Source organism: Coenobita brevimanus, chromosome 99 (assembly GCF_032717465.1).
Source record: "Coenobita brevimanus isolate Jiangsu-jjx chromosome 99, ASM3271746v2, whole genome shotgun sequence".
Taxonomy (NCBI): domain Eukaryota; kingdom Metazoa; phylum Arthropoda; class Malacostraca; order Decapoda; family Coenobitidae; genus Coenobita; species Coenobita brevimanus.
The window spans coordinates 17,361,108-17,389,062 of record NC_137052.1 but is presented as its reverse complement, the minus strand read 5'-3'; the positions used below and the strand labels follow the sequence as shown (position 1 = coordinate 17,389,062).

The following is a 27,955-nucleotide window of genomic DNA, read 5'->3' as shown; positions in this document are numbered from 1 at the left end:
TGTGTGTGTCGTGTCCCATTTCCGCAAGTGTTTTCATATGCTGTACCTCACATGTCTCTCTCTCTCATAATAAACACCTTTCTGATCCATCCATCACCCTACGCATGTTAAATATCACCCTACATGTCGCTGCAGTATACCTACACATCCCTATATATCCCCTACTCCCTCAACACTTTCCTTTCCGCTATTTTTCCTACTCCTCGCACGCCACAGACTTTTGGGGACGTCTATGGGGAAAAAATAAATCGGTAAGGAAGAGGCGTTAGGGAGCATCCTTACCCGATGAGAACAGGAGCCCATGTTCCTACAGTATCCCTGCACATCTCCACTACTCCCTCAACACATTCCTTTCCGCTATTTGACCTACTTTTCGCCCGCCACAGGCTTGAGGGGCGTCTATGGCAGCAGAAGGCGTTGACCCCTAAAACGGACAGTCATCACCCAGGGACGGTTTCTTCTTTGTACGGTATTTTTTCATTTAAATTCCACTGAGGCGTTTATAAATTTGACGGGGTGCTTTCTGAACGTGATGCGCAGATGAATTAGTTATTTTGGTGTTACGGAATTTCAAACTCCTCTTCGAATATGACCCTTAAGCTAATGGGACTTTGTAAATATAGATGCAGAATTTTACGTTGGTTTTCTGTTGTTCGTTCACGTTCTCGGAAAATATCTCCTTTTGCCGTTTATATCACGTAGCACAGTGGCACGATCAGGGCTCTCACTTTTTAAGGAAATTTCCTCAGATAGGGAAATTTGGAGCCATCTGAGGAAAAGTTTAAGGAAATGACATTTCTGAGGAAATTGAGAACAAAATGGGTGGAAAATCTGAGGAAATTATACATTTGTCTAAGGAAATTGAAAACATTAAAAATGTGATGCTTAAGAACTCGAATTAAGCTTATCACAACTGCCACAGACACAATACAAAACTCTGTTTTATGCAAGGACCTTCAAAGAGTAAAGGAGTTCAAAATAAGCTGTCGGGCATTTCTTCTAGAATTCATTGACCAAATAAGAACCCAGTTTGACACAAGAGCCTTTAAAATCCAATCATTTCTGGAACCGAAGAATGCTCTAAATCTGAAGCCCAACAGTCTGAGGGAGGTGTTTCAAGCTTTTCCATATCTGTCTGATATATGTGACAAGGAGAGTGCAGATCTTGAATGGAGAAAACTGTCTATAGAGGGACTTTTCAGTGAAGTACAAGATGTGTCAGAGTTTTGGAAGCAACAGTTTTCTTTAAAAGATGTCGATGGTAGTCCAAAGTACCCAAATCTATGCAAAGTAGTTGGTTGTGTCCTTGCTCTTCCTCACTCAAATGCAGCTGTTGAGCGTGCGTTCAGTCAGGTTAGTCTCATAAAGACTGCCATGAGAAACTCACTGAAATCTGCCAGCCTTGTCAGTCTGCTTCATGTTAAAAATGGATTACATACAGCTGGAATTTCAGCCCATCAGTTAAAAATGGATGAAAATCTTAAAGCAGCTCTTTCAAATGTTGACCATGATGCTACTGATGTTGAATACCAAGACGTTCTTAGAGACAGGTATCAAAAGTAAGAAGCTGCAACGTAAAAAAAAAAAAAAAAAAAAAAAATCATCTTTGTTCTATAATTCTATTATCCAAACCAGAATGAATATTTTCACAACCTAGTTAATATGTCCAAAGTCTGGCTATACTGTATATTATTTGATTTGCAGTAACAAATGCACTTTAGCAATAGTAATGCAGCTGCTGTGTAATGCCATTTTAGTTGCTACCTTGTCACATATATTGATCAAAGCTTATACTAGCTTGCTTAATAGAATGTTCTGTCCCATGTGGTGAATATCTTTGCATTATGGTTTATTTTGTTCTATGCTATTTAGAGTCTTGAAATCTTCTACATATGTAGTAGAGATTTTTGCATCCTGATGGGTTCTGCTTTTTATGTTAACAGCTTATAAAATAATCTATTTGCATGGTGGTTAGAACTTATAAAACAATCTGTTTGCATGGTGGTTATTTGTGCATTGTGGACTCTATTCTTTGGTATTAAATTTAAGAGCCTATCAAATCTTTTATTTCTACAAAGGATTTTTCTTTTTCTTTTTTGGATCGGTAAGAACTCATAATATGAGTTTTTATAAAAAAAAAAAAAAAATCACCCAATTAGTCATATATATATTCTTAAAAGTTCTATAGCATTATAAATAAAGCAATTTCCACTGTCAAGTGGGGTTGGTGGAGGATTAGTGCCCCTCCCTGTAAAACAATTAACTCTAAGCCCTTGGCCACCCCGTCTGGGATACATGGCGTCTGGCAATGAATGAATGAGGATGAAGTCAGTTTTGCTGTAAAATTTAAGTTATAAACCTTTAAATTCATTATTTGCAGGTCTGAGGAAATTTATCTGTATCTGAGGAAATTTTGTCAGTTCTAAGGAAATCTCACAAAGCGATAGTGAGAGCCCTGGGCACGATAATCAGTACAGCCGTGCATCCTTTCCATAACACATCTTTGCAACCAGCGTTCTTTCACTTTGTTCGTGTGTTAATCTGTTGTTATTGTTTATCTGGCAGTCCTAACAAAAATAGTAATCCGTGAAAATTGAATGTGTTTTTTTTTTCAATTATTAACGACTGGTTAATCTGAAAGAACACGACCGTTAAAAATGAAATATGAAATGTGACGATAAAAGAAGATGACGATGATGTACTGAGAAAAGAAGTCAATGTACTGTATTTATTTCGAGAGAGAGAGAGAGAGAGAGAGAGAGAGAGAGTTGTTAGACATTCTCCGCCGCTTTAACACGACTCGGTGGAGTGCTGCTCACTGGTGACTGCCTTTTCCTCTCTTCCTTCCTTCGTTCCTCTTCTGTCTTTATTTCCTTAATTCTTTCCTCTTAATTCTGCCTATGAGTGACTTTGCACTTCCTCCTCAGTCTTTCCTTCATTCTTCCCTCTTCTTTCTGCCTATGGGTGACTACACTGAGTGACAAGCCAAATGCTTTCCTGTACACCAGGAAACCATTTACTACGCTGGACGGTAACCATAGAACCAAGCTATGGCACCCGGTGGTTTAGTGGCCAATCAAGGCTCTCCAATTGGATTAAGCCGGTGCAGGTTTCTTTCCAAGGGGTGGTTGGGGTTTATTGCTCACGTTATGCCACTCAGGGATGAGTGAGGCTGGTTACTCATCTTAAATGTCAGGACCAACTTGCCTAGCCCCGGGCTCCTACGCTCCTCATGGAGCAACACAGGATTGGATGATGGATGGACAATAATAATAATGGTGATGATGATGACAAGTATAAATAACATGTTAGTAGTAGCAGCACTGTAGTAGTAGTAGTAGTAGTGGCAGTGTAGTAGTAGTAATAAGTACCCGTTAAGCTCTTCGGTATCGTGACTAATTTTATTCTTGTCAGTTCCATCCCGAAGTCTCCTCAGCTGAATAAACTCATCTGTAGGGAGCAAGAGTGATAGATATATGGTAGATAAAACAAGGTAGACAAAATTTGATAAACGATACGATAGATACAAAAACTGGTAGACAGCAATAATACAAGGATAGATAAATGCGGATGGATAAACAACGAATAGATAAATCGCATGATAAAACGATAAATAAACGACACCGGACAGATAAAAACTAGAGATAAAGCGATAAAGATAATGATACAGTTACTTCCTCCTTTATTCTGTTTGTGTTTTTTTTATATACTGTTAGATTTCCGTATATAGCTTTTGTTCTTACCATATCCCATATAGCTAGGGCGCGTCTCTCTCTCTCTCTCTCTCTCTCTCTCTCTCTCTCTTCTCCTCCTCCTCCTCCTCCTCCAGAATGAAGAAAATTGTCTATAATTGTATCTGTGTGTGCGTGTGTGTGTGTTTGTTTTACACTAATTGGTGCTAATTAGACAGGGGTACTAATTATGCACTTAATGATTACTAGCAAACCATCCCAAATGTGTGTGTGAGTTTACCACAGCTGTGCCTTTCCTCTGGTAAGTACAATCCTGTGTGTGTGATTATCATTATGTACTTCGTGTGTGTGTGTGTGTGTGTGTGTGTGTGTGTGTGTGTGATTACTAGCAAACCATCCTTACGTTTGCGTGAGTTTACCACATCTGTGCCCTTCCTCTGGTATTTACTAACATTGTTTCTCTCTCTCTCTCTCTCTCTCTCTCTCTCTCTCTCTCTCTCTCTCTCACACACACACACACACACACACACACACACACACACACACACACACACACACACACACACACTAACCTTTGCTTACACCTGTGCCACCAAGATTACGCATCTGTACACTCCTGTCATTAAGTTTTCAGTATTCGCTAATATAGTACGGGGTGATACGAGAATATGATGCTAGTCACGAAGAAGTGCCATGGAAAGGATTAGCCACAGTATTATTTCTATATGAACTGGTTGTTATTTTGAGTCTTATTGGACGGTAACTTGACCGGAATATGTAAAAATGTGGCCGTGGGGGGAGGGGAAGGAAGTGGGGAGGGGAAGAGGGAAAGGGGAGAGGAGGAATGGTATGGAGGAAGGAGGGAGAGAATGGAGGAATTTAGGGAAGGGGAGGGCAGGGGGGGAAAGGGGAGAGGTGAAAATGGTGTTGAGGAAGGAGGAGGGGATGGGGGAAGGAGGAAGGTAGGGAAGGGAGGAGAGAAGGGTAAAGGGAGAGGACGAATAGTATGGAGGAAGGAGGGAGGGGATGGGGTGAGGCAGGAGATAGGAAGGTAGGGAGGGAAGGAAAGAAGGAAAGGGGAGAGAAGGAATTGTATGAAGGAAGAAGGGAGGAGATGGGGGTGAGGCAGGAGGTAGGGAGGGTAAGGGGGAGGGACTTCAAGTACCTGGTTAAGCAATTAAAGTCCAGGTTGCGGGTTAGGGAGGGTGTTGCTCTCTCTCTCTCTCTCTCTCTCTCTCTCTCTCTCTGAATACTTGAGTAACTTGCTACGTTGTTGTTAAGGTTCGGCTCCAAACATGTTCATAGCGGGAGTTTTATTTTTTACTCTAGTATATGTGAGGTGGAAATCGAATAACTCCATAAATAAATAAGTAAATGATACAGAATACCTAATAATTACAGTGCTTAATTATTGCGTACATTTCTTTACAGTAATAATAGTTTAGTAATTCTGTGTACCGTTCCATTAATTTTCGTTCAGGCTTTTCAGTGATGTTTGGTGTTGCTTCTCCCCATTTTCCTTCACGTCTGATTACCTTGGAGTGTGTAGGTAGGACTTACATTTCTCCTTCGTTATTCTGTTCGTAAACTTGTGTAAACAGTCTTTATATGTGGGCCTGACCACCTAAGGGTATATCCTGTTTATTCTAACGTGGCCTAAAATTGCTATCTCCATTTTAAGTATGAATTTAATGTAGTGATTAACTCATTTGTGCCAAGGGCTCCTGTGTGAGGGATTGTGCGGGAAGGGTGCTAGGCTTACCGTCATCCGCCTATCAGCTCATAATCGCGATGCTCGTAGGCCCCCACCCTGGAGTTCCCCCCTTTATTAACAGTTGAAAATGCCACTTCCCTTCCATATTTAGGACGCTGGGCACAGATAAGTTAATGCTAGAATATGATGCTAGTCACGAAGAAGTGTTGAGGAAAGAATTAGCCACAGTATTATCTTATTCTTTCACACTTTAACGTAATATAAAATTACGCTCACCATCTTGAGTTGAATTACAAGGAGCGATTAATAGCAAGATCGTGCTAGAAGAGTGAGAGAAGAGTTCTGGACAAATGTAGAAGTGTGCATGGAAAAGTTTGGAAGGAATGAGAGAGTGTTTTTGATTGGTGATATGAATGGTAAAGTTGGGAATGCGAAGGTGGATGGAATAGTTGGTGAGTGGGGTGTGCCTGCTGAGATAGATGAGAATGGGAGTGCGTTAGTGGACATTTGTGCTGGGAGGGGGTTGGTGGTAGCCAATACCCTCTTCAGGCATAAAATGATCCACAGGTATACATGGCGAGTGTTGAGAAGGGTGGGTGGTGAACTGAATGAAAGGAAGGCAATGATTGTTTATGTGTGTGTGGATGAAAGGATGCGAAGATGTGTAATGGATGCAAGAGTTTATAGAGGTTGGGGGAGTGGACTTTCTGACCACTACTTGGTGGTGGCCAGAATCAAGGTCCAATTAGAATGGAGAAATAGAAGAAGGGAAAGACGAGAGGAAGGGGTAGTTGCAAGGAGAGTGGAAAGGTTACAAGAGGATGAGAAAAAGGCAGAGTATAAGAGAGAAGTGGAGGAACGATTGGGCAAATATGAATTGGAGCAGATGGGAGACGTGGAAGGTGTGTGTAGCATATTTACAGAAGAAATATGTGCAGCATGTGATGTGGTGTGTGGAAGGAAGAGAAGACGGAGGGGGGTGCAAGGAACAGCGTGGTGGACTGAAGAGGTGAAACAGGCTGTGGCACAAAAGAAGAAAGCATACAATGAATGGAGGAGAAATAGGGGCGTGGAAGAAGTTGAGAGGCGGAAGAGAGAGTTATATGTAGAAAGAAAGAGAGAGGTGAAAAGATTAGTAAGAGAGAGTAAGAAGAGAGTGGATGAGGAATTTGGAAGGAATTTGAGTGTAAAGTGGAGGGACTGTAAGAAAATGTTCTGGAAAGAGGTGAAAAGAGTAAGACAGGGTGGAAGTGAAGTTAGCAGGGGAGTGAAAGATAAATATGGTAGATTACTAGTGGAGAAGGGAGAAAAAGTGAGCAGATGGAGAGAACACTTTAAGGAATTGTTGAACGTAGAGGATGGAAGTAATGCGAGTATAAGTGGCTGGGAAATATTTGGCTGGGAGGAGGAGGGAGGTGAGAAGACAGGAAGAAATCAGTAGGATAGAAGTTGTGGAAGCAATGAAGAAAGTTAAATCGGGGAAAGCCCCAGGAATTGATGGAGTGTGTGGTGAAATGCTGAAGCATGGGGGAGAGATAGTAGTAGAATGGATGTGGAAGATGTGCAGATTAGCCTGGGAGGAAGGTAGAGTCCCGGAGGATTGGAAGTCAGGTATAATTATTCCCTTGTACAAAGGAAAAGGGGAAAAAGAAGTGTGTGGTAATCATAGGGGCATTTGTCTTCTTAGTATAATAGGAAAAGTGTATGGTAGGATACTTATTGACAGAGTTAGAGAAAGAACAGAGAAATTAGTTGGAGAAGAACAGGGAGGCTTTAGGAAGGGAAGAGGTCGTGTAGATCAGATATTCATTCTTAGATCTTTAGTGGAAAAGTTTCTAGAGAAGGGAAAGAAGTTGTATGCGGCTTTCATGGATTTGGAGAAAGCATATGACAAGGTGGATAGACAAGGATTGTGGAAAGTGTTAAGAATATATGGAGTAGATGGGAAGTTGATGAATGCTTTGAAGAGTATGTTTGATGGTGCGAAGGCTGTAGTGCGTGTGGATGGTGAACTAAGTGAATTTTTCTCTTTGAAAGTTGGGTTGAAACAGGGATGTGTCATGTCTCCATGGTTGTTCAATCTGTACATGGATGGGGTAATAAAAGAGGTACAAGGTAGGGTAGTGGATGTTGGAGTGGCCCTGGTGAGAGAGGATAGTGTTTGGAAACTCCCTGTACTGTTGTTTGCAGATGATACTGTGTTGTTGAGTGAAGACGAAGGGGAGCTGCAAGGCTTGGTGGATGAGTTTGGGAGAGTGTGTAAGAAACGGAATCTGAAGGTGAATGTAGGGAAGAGTAAAGTGATGGTCTTTGAGAGAGGTGAAGTCAGTGAATGTACAGCGAGGTTGGATGGTGAGGAATTGGAAAATGTGAGTACGTTTAAGTACTTGGGTAGTGTGATGAGTAAGGATGGAGGTTTGGAGGGTGAAGTGCTTGAAAGGGTACAGCAGGGAAGAAAGGCTGCTGGTTCTTTGAAAGCAGTGATAAGAAACAGGGAAGTGAGCATGGAAGTGAAAAAGTTACTACATGACAGTATTGTGATACCAACTCTAATGTACGGAAGTGAAGCTTGGACGTTGTTGGAAGGACACAAGTCAAGAGTGAGAGCAGTGGAAATGAGTTATTTAAGAGGAGCCTGTGGAGTCACATGGAGAGATAGGCTGACGAATGAGGATATAAAGGAACGTTGTGGTGTTGATGTGGATGTGATAGGGAGCGTTATGAGGAACACACTGAGGTGGTTTGGCCATGTGGAGAGGATGGAGGGTGAAAGACTGACGAAGAGAGTGTATGTGAGTGAGGTGGAGGGGGGAGGAGGGAGGGGGAGGCCGAGGATGAGATGGAGGGATGGGGTGGAGAGGTATATGAGAGAGGGGGGTGTGAGTTGGGAGCAGGGCAGTGAAATGGCGGGGGACAGGGCGACTTGGAGGCGATTTGTTTGTGGCCACCCCAAACGGGATTGAGGCGTCTGGCAATAGATAGATAGATAGATAGATTAATAGCAGAATATAGTAGTCACGAAGAAGTGCTGTGTAAAGGATGAACCGCAGTATTGTCTTACTGTCGTACTCTAGCGCCCTAAAATTACCGTCATTCCATCTTGAGTGTTGAATTATAAGGAGCAGTTAATCTAAGAATGTTGTGCTAGTCACGAAGAAGTGCTGTGGAATAAGTATACATCCATTATATTGTTTGGCCATACTATAATTTGGCTTGAGAGGGTTAAGGTGTGTATGGTTGTTTAACTCTCTCTCTCTCTCTCTCTCTCTCTCTCTTACGACCCATAAACACAGCGCCTTGTAACGGAACCAAGTGATCTAATGGGTGGGGAGAAGTGCAGGTGGGGAGAGAGAGAAGGGGGGAGAAGGTGGGGAGAGAGAGAAAGGGGAAGAAGGTGAGGAGAGAGAGGGAGGAGAAGGGGAGAGAGAGAGGGGGGAGAAGGTGGGAAGAGAGAGAGGGGGGAGGGGAGAAGGTGGGAAGAGGAGAGGACGTAAGAGGGAAGGTGTTTGGGAAGCAGTACCGTTAACTCAATTTTATCCGTCAGTATCTATCTATTTATCTGTTTAATTGGTTGTTCATTTGTTTATTTATTTATTTAGATATTTCCTTTATACCGCTACTACGAGAGACCCTTTTTAAGTTAAATAAAATCGTCTGGAGGTTGAGTAGGTTGATTTACTAGTAACCAAGGAGACTCATCGAATTTCATGCCACCAGAACCTAGTGTTCATGCTTTCGAAGTCAGATAAAAATGAAATGAAATGGGTAATAGGTTATCGGGTTGATGAGGTTGATGGGATGTGGATGGGAGTGTTAATGGGATGAAGAGGTGGATGGAAAAGTGTGGAGGAAGAAGAGAGGAGGAAGGAATAGATAGGGAGAGAAGAGGAGGAGGAGGAGGAAAGGCTGGCTGTGGAGAGAAGATGGAAGGGAGAGAGAAAGGGGAGGAGGAAAGGATGGACTGGAAGAGAATGAAATGATGGAAGAGTGAGACAAGATGTAGAGGAAATAGGGAAGGTCTCAGTGGAAGAAAAATGAGAGAGAGAGAGAGAGAGAGAGAGAGAGAGAGAGAGAGAATAGAGATGTGAAAAAAGTATGAAGAGAAAAACTAGTATTGTCTTATAGCTAGGAGGAAAATGTGAGAATGAATACCAAGGAGGGGAGGAAGAGGAAAGGAGGAGGAGGAAAATGTGACAAGAATGGAGAGCGTCGGAGAGGGAACAGGTAGTGGGATAGGGAGGGAGGGAGGGCAAAGACTTGGCAACACTGAAACTCTCAAACGTCAGCGTTACATATTCCTGTCACGAAGAATAGCTTACCGTGTCTTCAGTTCTGTCCATGGTGAAGCAACAGAAACATTATCATCAAATGCTGTCTTTGGCTAAATTCCATCTCAGTGATTCCGTAATACCGTATAATCATTTTTGTTGCAGAGTCATGGCAAAAAAAAAAAAAAAAAAAAAAAAAATAATGGGGGTAAGTTGGTTGCCACACGCATTTCACGAGTCTTTTTATTTTATTTTTTTCTTTTTCTTTTTTGCGACACTTTAAATTACGGTCTCTGGCTGACTTCATTTATTTTAATCTTTTTTTTTTTTTATCGTTCTGAAGGTGCTTAGTCATGATATGTAAAAAAAAAATGTAGGTGAGTAGGAGTTGCCACATCATTATGCCGTCAGACACCCACAGAGCGGTCTTTCAACTGGCAAAGGAGACTTCTTAACACTTCCTCCTTGGCGATTTATTTGCGTATGACGCCTTAACACTCATATGTGTTGCGTATATCTTTCATCAGCAGCATATTAGAGGATATTAAGGAGAACTAGGCCAACTAAATCGCTAAGGAGGAGGCATTACGGACTCTAGCAAGCCATTTAGAACACAATAGCATCTCCTCGTTTGTGTTCATAAATTCACCTACGATCAAGTTGTGGATAAGATTGCTTGTGTACGTGTTTGTCAATTCGTAGAGAGAGAGAGAGAGAGAGAACCTGTAAATTGGCTATACTTGTATCACTTTACCTTGGCCTAAAAATGCAATCTCTCCATCTTCAGTGATAAACAAGAGGTTATCAGTAGATTATGATGCTAGTCACGAAGAAGTGTGGGGGGAAAGCGGTCGGGGTGTAGCATGGTATTTTCCGGCCACTGTCTTACGTGAAATAAGCTGCAAAAAGGCGAATATCTGGCCCAAGCTACGGTGAAAAAAGAAAACTGTTGAATTCTTTATAAGTACATAGGATTCTTTTTTAACTACATGGGATTCTTCGTAAGTACATAGGATTCTTATAACTATAGGATTCTTTTAAGTACATAGGATTCTTATAACTCTAGGATTCTTTTAAGTACATAGGATTCTTTATAAGTACATAAGATTCTTAATAACTATAGGATTCTTTATAACTACACAGAGATCTTTATAACTACTTGGGATTCTTTATAATTGACACATTCCACCTACCCACCACGCCACCGCCCTCACTCCTACAGATATGGGCAAAAGTTCGCTCCTATTCCACTGCGTCTGTTTCACACTTAGGACATGTCTGTCTCTTTCCTCCCAGACGCATTATAGAGAGAAGCATTTATGAGCAGAGAAATATACCAAGCCCCTCAGCATAGACCAGCCAGGAGTAAGTGAAGAGTAGAAGAGCTGGAATGGTAGAACTTTTGTTTCTGATTGTGCAGCGGTGTGCAGAAGTACGATGACGCTTCCATATTTGCCGTGACATTGGAAGTGTGTGTGTGTGTGTGTGTGTGTGTGTGTGTGTGTGTGTGTGTGTGTGTGTGAGAGAGAGAGAGAGAGAGAGAGAGAGCGCAATATGAGGCACACAATAAAAAGTATGAGAAGGTACGATGCTCTGTTGTTTGATGGAGGAATAAAAAATAGTGAAGACAGGACGCAATATACTGGCAGAAGAGTGTGGGCTTACTTTTGCTCACCTCTGTAAATTATAATAGCTTCTCACCGGTCTTCTTGTCGGTTGAGGAAGTTCCCTAACACCTTTTTCAAAGCGATTTATTTTTATTACACCTTGCCCTCCTCTTCTTTATTACGTAATTCCTTCCATTCTCGTCATACTCTGCATAAATAACGTACAGATGTATATTAACCAGCCACATAAAAAAAAAAAATCGCTGAGGTAGAGGTGTTAGGGAGCTTCCTTTACCGCCGAGAATACAAGCATTTGAGGTTCCTCGTATCACTTATTTTCCTTCAGGTGAGAGTTCGGACGTGTTTTGTGGTCCAGTAGTCATTCTGTTTACCTGCCTTATCTTTGGCGTGAATTTCGTAACGTCTTATTTTACTGCGCCTTAGTTTGTTATGCATTTTATCTTTTAGTGCTTACTGATGCAGAGAGAGAGAGAGAGTTACATACTGTACATACAACTTACATGACTTTCATTCCTATATCTGAGAGAGAGAGAGAGAGAGAGAGAGAGAGAGAGAGAGAGTTACATACTGCACATACAACTTACATGACTTTCATTCCTACCTGAGAGAGAGAGAGAGAGAGAGAGAGAGAGAGAGAGAGAGAGAGTACGTACATACAACTTATATGACTTTCATTCCTACCTGAGAGAGAGAGAGAGAGAGAGTACGTACATACAACTTATATGACTTTCATTCCTACCTGAGAGAGAGAGAGAGAGAGAGAGAGAGTACGTACATACAACTGATATGACTTTCATTCCTACATGAGAGAGAGAGAGAGAGAGAGAGAGAGAGAGAGAGAGAGAGAGAGAGAGACAAAGTAGTGAAAGTAAAAACAGAAAAAAATGAGGCGAGAAGCGTAAGAGTAGAATCAGAAACCTTAATAATAGTGATGATAAAAACATGTTAGTCTTGATCTAGATCCAGTGAACAAATTGAACAGGTTGAACGGGTACACAGAGAGAGAGAGAGAGAAGTGAAGAAGTGAGAGGCAAAGTATAAAGAGAAGAGAAGGATGGGACGAAAAGATAAGAGAGAATGAGGAGGGATGTAGGAGGGTGTGGATGGAGAGAGAGAGAGAGGGGGGAGGGGGGAGAAAGTAGTGAAATTAAAAACAGAAGAAAATGAGGCGAGATGAGTAACAGTAAAACCAGAAATCTTAATAGTAGTAATGATTAAAACTTGTGCGTCTTGAGCTACATGCAGTGAACAAATTGAACATGTCGAGCAGGTAGCGTGAGAGAGAGAGAGAGAGAGAGCATAAAGAGAAGAGAAGGATTGGACGAAGTGATAAAAGAGACAGTGAGAAGGGATGTGGGAAGGTGTGGACGGAGAGAGAGAGAGAGAGAGAGAGTGAGGGGCAAAGTATAAACAGAAAAGAAGGATGGGGCGAAGAAATAAGAGACAGTGAGGAAGGATGGAGGAGGGTGCCTGGACGGAGAGGGAGGGTGAATGGGCGTAGGGAGAGAGAGAGAGAGAGAGAGAGAGAGAGAGACTGTTATCCTTATCATCCTATCTCCAGAGTGACGTGACACACACACACACACACACACACACACACACACACACACACACACACACACACACACACACACACACACACACACACACACACACACACACACACACACACACACACACACACACACACACACACACACACACATAGATGGGGAGACCTTTCCATCCTTGTTATCATTTAAGGTTAACATCACTATCACAAGAATTTCTGTGTTAACCCTCTCATGGCGGGAGCAACTCCAGTCATCACTCAGCTAACGCCAGTCGAGTTTAATATACAGTAGACATTAAAACCCCCTCATGATTAGACCAACTCTGAGTGATATTCTCTTCAGAAAAGGGAGCTCCCTAACACCTTTTCGTAGGCGATTTATTTTTGCTTATTACGCCTTACTGTCCTAGAGTTATAAAAAAACTTCTAATTTTGCCATACTCAGCATAAATAGTGTACGAAAGGGTATTAACTTGCCATATCCAAAAAATAAGTCGGTGAGGAAAAGGTGTTAGGGAGCTTCCATTACTACGGAGAATACGTACCTTTGTATTGTGTTCTAGATAACGACTGATGTTTTTTTATTGGAGAGAGAGAGAGAGAGAGAGAGAGAGAGAGAGAGAGAGAGAGAGAGAGAGAGTCTTTGTTGTCTCTAATATTATCTAACGTGGGAAGTGACATTGGGGAGTAAATACACACACACACACACACACACACACACACACACACACACACACACAATGAATAGTAATGATGTACCGTAATTGTGTGTGTGTGTGTGTGTGTGTGTGTGTGTGTGTGTGTGTGTGTGTGTGTGTGTGTGTGTGTGTGTGTGTGTGTGTATTCCTAATCATACCAACCTCTTTAATAACGGGAATATGACAATGATGAATATGCTAACGATGCTGACGATAATAATGAAGAGGGTGATTAAGATGATGATGATAGTGATGATAATTCAGATGATAATGAGAAGGATGTTGACCATGATGTTGATGGTGAGAAGGATGATGATGATGGTGAGACGGATGATGATGATCGTGAGAAAGATAATGATGATGGTGAGAAGGATGATGATGATGATGGTGAGCAGGATGATGATGACGATGGTGGTGATGGTGAGAAGGATGATGCTAATCGTGAGATGGATGATGATGATGATGATGATGGTGAGATGGTGATGGTGATGATAAGATAAAGGGTAGATAGCAGTAACAAATAAACTAACGTAAGAGAGGAAGACACAGATGTGGTAAGAATACATGGCCTTGACTAACAGTGACAACAGGTGTTGCTGGACAGATGGTAGATAGAAAACATACTCGACTTTGTTTATTTATCTATTGTATTTATTAATTTTTTCCTGTATCATACCATTTGTTTTTCTCTGCTTATTTATCAGTTGTATTTACGTATTTACTTTATTTTATTTATTTAGTAGCCTCTTTTATTTATCTTTTACTTTTTTTTTTTTAGTTTAGTTTTTTTACCTGACGGAACTGGTCCACTTCCTGAAGTCTCTAGCTCTATTTATTTATTTTATTTATTTATTTATTTTTAGTATAGTGGTTACATGATATTTCAGTTAACAGGGTCACCATAGTAAGCTCCGCATCACCCCGTTATTTGGTTATATGGTTACCACCCAGCGTGGTAAATGGTTTTCAGGGCTACAGGAAACCATTAGGCATGTCACACAGTTTAGAGTCACCTTAGAAAGAAATAGGCAGTACTACATCAAGTGAGTGGATGATCGTCAGCGCCACCTACCACGCTGGACCACATCACATCATACCACTCGACACAACACAACATCACACCACACCACACCGCACCATCTCTCTCCACATCACACCACACCACACCGCACCATCTCTCTCCACATCACACCACACCACACCACGCCGCACCATCTCTCTCCACACCACACCGCACCATCTGTCTCTCCACATCACACCACACCACACCGCACCGCACCATCTCTCCACACCACACCGCACCATCTCTCTGCACACCACACCGTTACTCCGCTGCTTTTTTTTTCGTCTTCAGTTTTTCGTGAAATTTCTGTGTCTCATTTTTCACATAGCCTTCTGACCTCAACCCTGGGTGGGAACACTCAAGCTCTCTCTCTCTCTCTCTCTCTCTCTCTCTCTCTCTCTCTCTCTCTCTCTCTCTCTCTCTCAGGTCAACAGGTATACTCTTAGCTCGGTTTTTGTGCTTCACTTACTGTACATTCTTAACCAAACCTGTTCTCTTCATAGCATCCATCCTGGAGAGAGAGAGAGAGGGGGGGGGGAGTCAGAGTTCGTAGAAGAGCATATTCTTTATCAGACGAGAACAACTTTTTTGCTTTTGGAACCGGTTAACTGAGAGAGAGAGAGAGAGAGAGAGAGAGAGCAGGGGCGTAGCGAAGGGGGGGCGGAGGAGGCGGCCGCCCCCCTCTTGAGGGTCTTGATATCGTTTGGGGCTAACAAAAAAGTAATAAATCTTTAAAAATAAATACATAAGTAAAACACTTTATACATATATATATATATATATATATATATATATATATATATATATATATATATATATACGGAGAGAGAGAGAGAGAGAATCGTGCTGAGTCAGCGTCATGCAGACATAATTTTGGATCGTTTCTCGAAGATGAATATACAGCTCTCTCATGGCATACAAAATTGCTGATGAAAGAGAGAGAGAGAGAGAGAGCAGAACCATTATCATAAAATTGTCATGTTTGGAATGTATTATGTTACCAGTGGTTTGAACTCATCCCTCACGACCACGGTGAGAGAGAGAGAGAGAGAGAGGGGGGAAGAGTAAAAGATTAAAACATAATATTCTGAAACGTATAAAATCAGAAGTAATGCAAGGACAAAAAAAAAAATGATAATAATAAAATTGGACACATCATTAACTGACCCATCTTTATTGTTGATAATTAAATGGATGTCATCTACATATATATATTTTTGTTTGCATTCTGTGGGTTATTTTTCTACATGCTCATAATGTGTGCAGTTCCACGCATTCGCACATACATACACACATACAGTACATACATACATTGATACATACATATATACATACAGTACATACATACATTGATACATACATATATACATACAGTACATACATACATTGATACATACATATATACATACAGTACATACATACATTGATACATACATATATACATACAGTACATACATACATTGATACATACATACATACATACAGTACATACATACATTGATACATACATACACACATACAGCACATACATACATTGATACATACATATATACATACAGTACATACATACATTGATACATACATATATACATACAGTACATACATACATTGATACATACATATATACATACAGTACATACATACATACATACTTTCATACAGTACATACATATACGTACATACATACATAAATACATATACCTATACATACATTTATACGGACATAGTTACATACATACATACATACATACATACTCGCACACACCTATACATACATACATGCATGCATAAATACATACATACATATATAAATACACATACGTAACAAACCAGGAATATTATCCGTGTTTATTTTAATCATCTGTAATTATTTCACACATGTTTCTCTCTCTCTCTCTCTCTCTCTCTCTCTCTCTCTCTCTCTCTCTCTCTCTCAAAGTAAAGGAACCACAGATTCACACAAATGTCTGGTTCTTCTTCATCTCGTAAGAGAGAGAGAGAGAGAGAGGTAACACCGTCAATTTTTATACAACGCATGTTTTCAAAACCGTAACACCTTCCCAGTTAACAGCATCTTTAGTGGCCTTGAGTATGTAACACCTCATCCCCAGCGATTTTTTCTACCCATTACACCAGAGGTCGACAATCTACGGCCCGCGGACCTCTGACCCGGCCCGTAAACCTAATCAGACAGGCCTGCCAGTATGCTCCACAAATTCACCAAAATATTCCCGTTTTTCACTTAGTAAGTGAAAAAACAGTAATTCTTCCTGGCTGTTAATCACAATGGCTTACACTAGTCAGATTTAGCCTTCGAAAAAGTGTATTGGAACAGACGAGCTTAGATTAGTAGGCCATGACGTGCTGCACCCAGCGCCAGTGATCCAGCACTGCTAGATGTTCAAAAATTATTGCCCAGTGCGACAATTTGGCCTGCGCGATAAACGATAACGTACATGCGAGATATTTAGTAATATTTAAAAGGAATGCCTTTAAGTTGATGCGAAAATTTTCATTAAAAAAACACACGATAATTTAAAATTTATCGAAAAGGTTCAAATGGAACTCCTTGAGCATCAAAGCAGCGAACTGATGAATTCAAAATTCCAAAAGTATGTTCTAGAAGCTGGAATTTATCCAGACACAGCAGAACACGCCAAAAAGATGGCAAGTATCTGGAAGTGCTTACATATGTGGGCAGATCTTTTCGAAAATTAAATTAACAAAGAACAAGTTGCGACCACAGCTCAGCGTTTCACACTTGAACGGAATACTCCATCTCGCCTCGTCCAGCCTGAAGCCTAATACTGAGAAACTTTAGCGTGAGAAACAGCATCAAGTACCACACTGACTCTCATATGCCTGTACGTTGGCATTATGATTACACTGAAATATCAAAGTAATTAGTAAGTACAGTGAATAAATAGTTTTTTTACGTATGGTGATAATTGTTTTAATGAAAACTATTTCTTTTGTTTCTAATGCATCAGTTTTATAAAAAAAAAAAAAAAAATTGTATTCAGTATAATTTTTAGGAAATATATACTTCGAATATTTCTACTACACATAGTGATATTTGTTTCAATACAAGTTTTTTTTTTTTTTTTCCAATGCATTTTAATTTTATAAAAAGTGTATGCAGTATAATTTTAGGAAGTATATTCTTTGAATAAATATTCTTGTTAACGTGAATTCAGAATTCAATTATTATTATTATTATTATTATTATTATTATTATTATTATATGACTAATATTATGATTATTGGAGGTGAGGATGTAGTCATTGGCACGTTCAAAACAGCTGAGTCACTGACCCGCCAGCTGTGTAACAGAACAGTTCCGGCCCCCAGTTCATCAAAGGTTGCCGACCCCTGCTTTACACCCTCTTCTTGTATGGTTTTAATGTTTATTATGTCGATATTGAATAGGTATAAACAACAAAGAAGAGAATATTGCGGGGTAATATCCAAAATTAATTTCTAATGGGCAATTGCTAATTAGCCTCAAATGCATCTGAATGATAACGGCTTCCTACCTCGATTTACATCATTTCATTATTAACAGATGCAACACAGGATTAGCTCGTTCCCAACCTAATCCATCCCTAACATCGCAGTCATTTCCTAACACAACATGTTAAATTCCTAACACAAAGAACTTCATTTGTATGCCTTGTAACATTAGATCTGACCCTAACACAAGCATACTAATTTTCAAACCTACCTAACCCAACTGGCTTTATTCTTGTTCATGTTGTTCGTTGTCTTTGTCTTCGTCTTATTTTTTTCCTCCTCCTCCTCCTTCCATATATAACCTAACCAAACCTAGCTAACCAAAGCTGATGCAAACTAACCTCAGCTAACGTAGACTGATGAGACTGCAAGTAAAGTCAACTGTTTCTTCACTTCAGGTAGCGTCAACAACGTGGATGGTAAAGTTTTTGAAACTGGCACACTTCAACGATGACAACCCCGCCATTCCTGAGGTACCCGATGCTGAGAAGAACTTGCTGAAGTACTCTGTAAGTAGTAGTAGTAGTAGTAGTAGGAGTGGTGGTGGTGGTAATAATAATAATAGCAATAGTAGTAATAGCGGTAGTGGTAGTGATGGTGGTAGTGGTAGCAGTAGTTGTTGTTGTGGTGGTGGTAGTAGTAGTAGTAACCTCAGGCCTTAGTAATCAGTGTGGCTAAGATATCTGTTCTTTTTCTGCTAAGGCATCATGCAGCATTCACACAAGCTAGATATGTGAAATCATTATATAGAAAAGGGAACGTTTGACTTAGCATGAATACTCCTGTTTTTACCTTAGGCCATCATTTTATCCAGCTTTGTAAACACTGCAGTGATAATAAAGTAGCAAGATAATGTGAACGGAAACTGATTTAAAATCAAGGATTGCATGGATTCAAAATCGTGAAGATATAGGAGGATTGGAGGTTGCTGTGCGAATGAATAAAAAGAAAAAATAATGAGTGTAGAAGTTTCCAAATATTGTATAATTCTAGACATTAATGCGGTATACCGTAGCTGAGCGCGTCATTGTGGTTATGTATACTCTGTTTACCAGTTAACTAGACGTAAAATTGCCATCATCTCCGCATCATGAATGTTGAGTGCAACACTGAACACTAGAATATTTTGCTACTTGTGTTACAGCCAAAGTATTGATGCTGAGTTGTAACACTGACGTAACACTAAAATATATTGTTTTTGTATAATACTGAGTTGTAACACTAAAATATATTACTTTTTGTGTTAATGCTGATTTCTAACACTGACGTAACACTGAAATACCTGTATATTACTTTTTGTGTTGCAGCCAAAATACGGAGCCCGTCATGGGGTTGTGTATGACCTCTACCCCACACCAGCCTCGGCGAAGGAGAAGGTGGAGGTGTTGAAGAGGAGCATCAGACTTATTATTGTTAGGCATCCGTTTACCAGGTACTGTGCTGAGAGAGAGAGAGAGAGAGAGAGAGAGAGAGAGACACACACACACACACACACACACACACACACACACACACACACACACACACACACACACACACATTAGATATATAATTGTGTTAGATTTACCACGTATTGTGCTGTGTGTGTGTGTGTGTGTGTGTGTGTGTGAGAGAGAGAGAGAGAGAGAGAGAGAGAGAGAGAGAGAGAGCAGGGAACAGGTTATGAATTAAATATCACAATTTTTGCTATATCCGTACAGTCTTAACGGCACATAAATATGTCCATTAATACCATAACTACTACTACTATACTACTACCACTACTGCTGCTACTACTACTACTACTACAGCTACTACTACTGTTACTACTATGCTCCTCAGTATAACCATATTGTGTATTTTCGTGGCCAGGGTGTTGTCCGCCTACCGTGACAAGATGATAAAGGAACATCCACTGCCGCCGAAGTTCAAATTCCGCGAGCTGCAGGTGAGAGAGAGAGAGGGGGAGAGAGATTGTTAAAAGGTAACATAGTCCACAAGCTTTGCTGAGCTTGTGTGTAAGATTGTGTATTTACTGAGCGAGAAAGAGAATGTTCGTCTTTTTGTAGTATGTTTCACGAATTGTAGTGACAGAATAAGACAAGGCTACGGCTCTACATCCTTTCCACAGCACTTCTTCGTGACTAGCATCATATTCTATTATTGATCTATTGTCAGAGCGTTCTAGATTGAGACAGGGCAATTTTAGGCAAAGTTAGGATACGACCACATTTGCTCCAGACGTGATCGACGAGAGGAAACGATGACCCGGGTCCTTCCAGCCTTCAGACCCGGGTACTTCTTCAACTCTAACCCGGTGCCTCGCTTCTTCCCGTCGGTCACATGTTTTGCGCAAGTGGGGCCGCACATTTAGGCCTGTATTATCGTGCTAAGGAAGCTCCCTGGCACCTTTTCTTCAACGATCTATTTTTTGATACGGCTGGTTAATATTAGTTTGGATGTTATGCTGAATATGGTGGTATTTGAATGGTTAAATGACACAAGAGGATAATAACGAATAAGCAAATAAATCGTTTAAGAAGAGATGTTATAGAGGCTGAATAATATTGATTATAAAATGACACAGAAGAGAATAATAAGAAGTCATAAGTAAAATAAATCTCTTGGGAATAGGTGTTAGGGAGCTTCCTTGATCGATGAGAATGCGGGCTCACCGGCAGAGGAATGGGGAAAAGAAGGGATGGAATGAGGAAGGCAGGTAGAAAAGAAGGCGTTGAAAAGAAGTAAGCAAAGACTAAGGAAGAGAATGGAAAGAAGGAAGTAACAGAGAAAAAATACAAAGAAAGAAGAAGAAAAATATGGAAAGAAGGAATAGGGAAGTGAAGGGAAACAAGGAGTAGCAAAGAGAAAAAATACAAAGAAAAGGCAGGAAGGAATAGGGAAGAATGAGGGAAGAAGGAAAGTAGAGAAGAAATACAAGGAAGGAAGAAGAAAAGTAATGAAGAAGGAAGAAAGGAATAGGGCAGAAAAGCGGAAGAAAAAAGGTAAAGAAGAGAAAATATACAAGGAAGGAAGAAGACTAAGGAACAAGGAAAAGGGAAGAGAAGGTGAAGAAGGAAGGTAAAGAAGAGAACAAATACCAGGGAGGAAAAAGAAAACAGGAAGAGGGAAGAAAAAAAGGATGTAGTTGCCTTCATGGTGTCTTGTCCTTGCAGAAAAAAATCATTGAGAAGTACCGACTCAAGGAAAGTAAGAGAAAAATACAAGGATGGAAGAAGGAAGAAAAACAGTGTAGTTGTTTTCATGGTAGGCATTAGGGAAAAAAAATGGTGTAGTTGTTTTCATGGTTTCTTAAGAGGGAAGAAAATGGGAGTCTAGTTGTTTTCACGGTAGGCATAGGGAAGAAAAAAAATGTAGTTGTTTTCATGGTTTCTTGTCCTTGCAGAAGAAGATAATCGAACAGTACCGACCCAAGAACAGTAACAACACCTCGCCCTTCCCAACCTTCCCCGAGTTCGTGCAACACATCATCGACCTGACGACAGGATTCACGACCACAAAGGAGTGGCGCCAAAAGGTATACAGACACAGATTACAGGATGCACACGGATTACAGGATACACACAGATTACATAACACACACATACGCATGGATTACAGGGGGGTACAGGTAGGAATAGGTCTCTTCCCAGTCTGACGAATATATAGCGGAAAAGTCGAAACCCTCTGAAATACTCACTGGCAGAGCTTGGGTTTTTCGTTGTATTTCAGTGTCTCAGTTACACAGAGAGTAGGCCAGCATGCTCTCCAGTACAAATTTCTCTATCTATCTTCACCAAACTACATGCACAGTACACACTACACTTCCTATTCAAAATTTACCAAAATGGCGTCAATTCACCCAGCCTCGGAGTCCCCAGGGGGGGGGACCATAAATGCCCCCGCCATCTGCCCCTCTCCCGGTGACGACTCGAGGTGCCTGGAACCACTGTCTGACTCTCTTCTTCTTCATTTCTGCAACATTCGTGGCCTTTCATCTAACTTTCGCTCTGTTGAGCACCACCTCTCCTCCTCTAAACCTCACCTTCTTTTTCTAACAGAGACTCAGCTGTCTGAGGCAACTGACAGCAAACCCTTTTCTGTATCCTCCTACTTTCTCTATACTCATTTCAAAGCCAAAGGTGGCTGTTGTGTATACATACGCAACGACTTATCTTGCTCTCGTGTTCCTGAACTTGATTCTTCTGAATTCTCCACTCTCTGGCTTCGGCTTTCCTGTCATTCTCTGACTAAATATATCTGTGCTGTTTACTTATCCCCTAATTCTACTGACTATCAAAAATTCTTCGACTATCTTACTTCTACGATGGAACACATTCTGTCCATTTCTCCTTTCTCTGAAATCTCCATTCTTGGAGATTTCAATGTTCACCACCACCTTTGGCTCTCCTCTCCTTTCACGGATCCACCTGGTGAACAAGCCTACATCTTTTCTATCCTTAATGACCTAGAGCAGCTTGTACAGCACCCTACCCGTATCCCTGACCGCCTTGGAGAGAGCTCCAACATACTTGACCTCTTCCTCACAACTAATCCTTCTACTTACTCTGTTAATCTTTTCTCTCCGTTGGGCTCCTCCGATCACAACCTTATTACCTTAACCTGTCCTATCGCTCCAGTACGGCCTGCGGACCCTCCAGGAAAACGTCGTCTCTGGCATTTTGGAGCTGCGGACTGGGAGGCCCTCAGGCAGTACTTCTTTGATTTTCCCTGGAATGATTATTGCTTCCATGGCCGTGAGCCATCTGAGTGTGCCTTGCGCATTACGGAGGTTATTCTCTCGGGCATGGAAGCATACATTCCTTTCTCATATCCTTTGACTAACGCAAGAAAGCCTTGGTTTAATCACGCTTGTTCTAATGCTGTCCGCAACAAGGAGAAGGCCTACAAAAGGTACCGGAGCCAACCCACCCCTGAATCACATAATCTTTACGTTTCTGCCCGGAATCGTGCTAAGTCTGTTCTTCGCTCTACTAAAAATAATTTCATCCATACTAAATGCTCTCAACTCTCCAACTCGAATTCTTCCCGCTCCTTCTGGCACCTTGCCAAAAATCTTTCTAACAACTTTACCTCATCATCCTTCCCTCCTCTTTTCTACTCTGATGGTTCTGTAGCTATTTCTTCTACTGATAAAGCAGATCTCTTCGCACAGACTTTCTCCTCCAATTCCACCTTAGACGATTCCGGTGCTGTTCCTCCATCACTTCCCCCCTCTGACTTCCTCATGGCTGACATTAAAATTTCTTCAGTTGATGTATTTTCTGCCATTACTGGCCTCAGTACTAACAAGGCATATGGGCCTGATGGGGTCCCTCCTGTTGTTCTCAAAAACTGTGCTTCTGTGCTTACACCCTGCCTAGGCAAACTATTTCGCCTTTGTCTGTCAACTTGTACCTTTCCTTCTTGCTGGAAGTTTGCTCTCATTCAGCCAGTCCCAAAGAAGGGTGACCACTCCCAACCCTCCAACTATCGTCCAATTGCTTTAACGTCCTGTATTTCAAAAGTTTTCGAGTCAATTCTTAATAAAAAAATTTTAAGGCATCTTTCCTATCACAACCTTCTTTCCGATCGTCAGTATGGGTTCCGTCAGGGACGCTCCACTGGCGATCTTCTCACCTACCTTTCAGACTCCTGGTCATCCTCCTTTCGGGACTTTGGCGAAAGCTTTGCCATTGCACTTGACATCTCAAAGGCTTTCGATCGAGTCTGGCACAAATCTTTAATTTCCAAACTGCCCTCCTACGGTTTCTATCCTTCTATCTGTACCTTCATCGCTAGCTTCCTTTCTGGTCGTTCTATAGCTGCTGTCGTAGACGGCCATCGTTCTTCTCCTAGATCTATCAACAGTGGTGTTCCTCAGGGCTCTGTCCTATCACCAACTCTCTTCCTTTCATTCATCAATGATCTTCTAAGCTGTACATCTAACCCTATCCACTCATACGCTGATGACTCCACCCTTCACCTTTCCATTCGGTTCCCGCAACGCCCATCTCAACAGTTACTTCAAGAAACAAGGGATGAGGCTATGGCACACCTAATGTCTGACTTGGCTCATATCTCTGACTGGGGTAAAAATAATATGGTTGTCTTTAATGCTTCTAAGACTCAGTTCTTACACCTATCAACCCGACAAAATCTTCTACAGGTATACCCACTAATGTTTAATAATATTCAGATTAATCCTGCATCATCCTTGAACATGCTTGGGGTTTCATTTACTCGGGACTTATCTTGGAAAGATCATATTACATCTCTTGTAAAATCTGCTTCCAAGAGATTGGGTGTGCTAAGCCGACTCCGCTCTTTCTTTACCCCTGCACAATTGTTGACTCTATACAGGGGTTTTATCCGCCCCTGTGTGGAGTACAACTCTCATGTGTGGGGAGGCTCCCCACATACAGCTCTTCTCAATAGGGTGGAGTCAAAGGCTTTTCGTCTCATTAACTCTCCTCCTCTTACTGACTCCCTTCAACCTCTGTCTCTTCGCCGCACTGTTGCATCTTTATCTCTTTTCTATCGCTACTTTAATGGTCACTGCTCCTCTGAACTGTCTGCTTGCATTCCTCCACCTCTACGACGGGCGCGTAGCACCCGTCTGGCAGCAAACTCTCATCCCTTTTCTGTCCAACTCTCTAATGCAAGAGTTAACCGTTACTCCCAGTCTTTCATTCATGCAACAGGTCAGCTCTGGAACTGTCTCCCTCTGTCTGTATTTCCTGCTGCCTATGATCTCCAGTCTTTCAAACGCAGTGTATCCAGGCATCTCAAAATGATCGGATCTTGAATTTGGCTCTCTATTGTATTTTGTTTTTCTATTGGAGGGAACTGTTACTGCGGGCTCATGGCCTTTGGTTCCTTCTTCCTCGCATAAAAAAAAAAAAAAAAAAAAAAAATTCGTCGGTTCTAATTTTTCTTCAGACGGGATGACACAGACACACATATCTTTCCATTTGTGTGACGAACACATAACGAAATAATCGAACTTATGAAACCTGCACTGGTAGAGATAAGGGTTTTCATTATATTTCGCCAGTTTTAATTTCTCTTGAGACGGAACTGGGAAGATAATTGTTGTCTGCTTCACACTTATCATATCCGTCACCTTCCTTCCTAACGCATCAATGGACAGAGGAACAAACCAAGCCTCTTATAGCTGAGGAATATTAGCCAGCAGAGGAAGTAACAAGTAGAAGAGGTGAATTAACTATTAGGGCAGAGAAACGCAGGAAGCCTATCTCAGTTTAGAAATATTAGCCAGCAGAAGAGGTGAATTATTAGGGTAAAGAAACGTGGTAAGTCTCTCTCAACTTTGGAACAATAGTCACCAGAGGACCAAACGCTGCCAGAGGAAAGTGAGAATTAGAAGTGGTGAAACATTAGGCGAACATACTGTATGTATCTATGGCCGGAGAAACATACCGAGCCATGCAGTCTCATCTTAGGAATATTAGCCAGCAGAGGAAAGTGACAAGTAGAAGAGGTAAAATATTAGAGCAGAGAAACATACCAGGTCTCTCACAACTTTGAAATATTATCCAGCAAAGGAAAATGACAAGTAGAAGCGGTGAAATATTAGAGTAGAGAAATACTAGGCTCCTCTCAGCTTGGAAATGTTAGCCAGCAATGAAAATGAGTAGAAGCGGTGAAATATTAGAGCAGAGAAACATGCCAAGCTTCACTCAATTCGGAAATAGTATCCAGCAGAGGAATCAAAGACGCAGAATAGGTAAAACTCGAGGCCAGTTTTGTGGCTGACTGTACTGCACCTGTGTTCCCAATACAGGTTCGGTGCTGGACCCCGTACTGGGCGCAGTGTGGCGTGTGTACCACTGATTATAACCTGGTCATGAAGCTGGAGACCATGACTGAGGATGAACGATTTCTGGTTACCCTGGCTAACCTCACTGAACTAAAAAAGGTAAGCATCATGGGATATGGAGGCTTCGTAACAATTTTTTTTTTTAGACCGATTTATTATGCATATTGCTCATCGATATTCTCCTTTATTACACAACACTTGCAGAGCGAGAGCGGATAATATGGGTTTCTTAGTGTGTGTGTGTGTGTGTGTGTGTGTGTGTGTGTGTGTGTGTGGAGAGAGAGAGAGACTAAGAGGTCAGAGTTCAAGTTCACATGATTTATAAGGTCAGCTTGGACTGCTTTTATTCGATTCAGACCAAGCTTTGTGCAAGGGTTCAGGGTAAGGTGTGGGTAAAGGGATTCGATTTCAAGAACAGTCTGTCAAGAGTCAAAGTCACGGGACAAGATCGAATTTCGATTCGTGTGTTTGTGTGTGAATAAACCAACTAAAACAGCTTTGATCTACTTTCGATTAAATTTGGTGGATGGGTTGAGGATCGCCCAAGGAGTTGATCGTTTGCTTCTTTAAACCAGGTGGACTCATAGGCTTCTCATCTCCAGCACTCTTCTCCTTGTAATAACATCGGACTGTCATTTTTATGTCCCCACTTCTTACTGACTCTCTTCATTCTCTCTTTCTTCACCTGTTGCACCTCTGCTATCGCTGTTTCAATGGTCACTGCTCTTCTAAACTGTCTGCTTGTATCCTTCCTCCATTACGGCAGTCGCTTAGCATCCGTCTGGCAGTGCACTCTCACTCCTTTTCTATCCAAGCAAGAGTTAGCCAGTGGTCTGTCACTCATTTATGCTACAGGAAAATCTGCAACTGTCTTCCTTAGTCTGTATTTCCCTATGCCTGTGACCCCAAGTTTTTAAACGTAATGTGTCTTGGCATCTTGAAATCATCTGTTCATGAGTCTGGCTCTCATTCGTTTAGTTTCCCGGAAAGAATAACCTTTATTCTGGGGTTGAAGTCTTTGGTTCTTTCTTCCGTGCATTAATAAAACGGCAGCACCATATGTCCACCAGCAACTCACTGGCAAAAACTAGGTTGACAATGCCTTATCAGTTTTCTACTTGGTAGAGGTTTTCATCCTTTTGCAACTTCCCGTAGCTCATTGTCAGAAAAAGGCAATACTATAATGCGGCTCTACATCCATTCCATAACACTCTTCGTCACTAATATCAGATTTTAGTGTTGATCTGTTGTTATAATTGAACATTCAAGATGGAGAGATGGCAGTTTTAGGCCAGTTTTTAGTTAAAATAGTATACCTTGCTTACAGAGTGCTGGAAAATTGCGCCCCACAATCCAGAGACAGGTTTTTCTAGCCCAATTTACTACCGGCCAAAGACTGGGAAATTGTTACTTCCACCCAAAGATAGGGACATTGTTACTACAGGCCAAAGACTGGAAAATTATTTACGCCCACCCATCAGTGTGAATACCAAAGCAGCTAACGTCTACTTCGTTGGCAGAGTGGTGGGGAGTGGCGCCACCTACAGAACGTGTCGTCAGCCACTGCCGCGCCATTGTACTACCGCCAGCTCACGACCAGCCAGATGCTTGACCTTCACCGCAGCTACAAGAAAGACTTTGACCTCTTCAACTACACCATTGATGATTATCTTCCTCTTGCAAAGGATGCTCACCATTAAATATATAATTTTTTAATGGTTTTATTTTTTCCTGAACCTGGGGTGGATCGGGGTTAGGGTAATCATCTGATACATGACCCGAGTCAGGGGTTCGAACCCAGGTCATAGCGGACATTAAAAGCGGGTGGTGGTAGTATGGTCTTTCACATGTTCCTGTGTATGTGCACCCATGACACACAGACTAGATCACATACAAACAACACTCTGACATCCGCATCCATCACCTGTCATATAAACCCCTTCCCAGTCATACTTCGCCAGTATGAGGAAGAATTAATTTGGCGATCACTCTTCCTCCGCGGAAA

The 27,955-nt window shown here is 41.4% G+C and overlaps 1 protein-coding gene across 1 annotated transcript in view; it reads left to right on the top strand.

The window, feature by feature from the left end:
* LOC145414443 (carbohydrate sulfotransferase 13-like) overlaps positions 1-27,650 on the top strand; it is a 36,803-nt gene extending 9,153 nt beyond the window's left edge. The window contains exons 5-10 of the mRNA XM_080283999.1: positions 18,527-18,637; positions 19,436-19,560; positions 19,980-20,055; positions 21,514-21,645; positions 25,915-26,049; positions 27,471-27,650. Coding sequence (XP_080140125.1) covers positions 18,527-18,637; positions 19,436-19,560; positions 19,980-20,055; positions 21,514-21,645; positions 25,915-26,049; positions 27,471-27,650 — 759 coding nt within the window. The remainder of the gene's footprint in view (positions 1-18,526; positions 18,638-19,435; positions 19,561-19,979; positions 20,056-21,513; positions 21,646-25,914; positions 26,050-27,470) is intronic.
* The last annotated feature ends 305 nt before the right edge of the window (positions 27,651-27,955 follow it).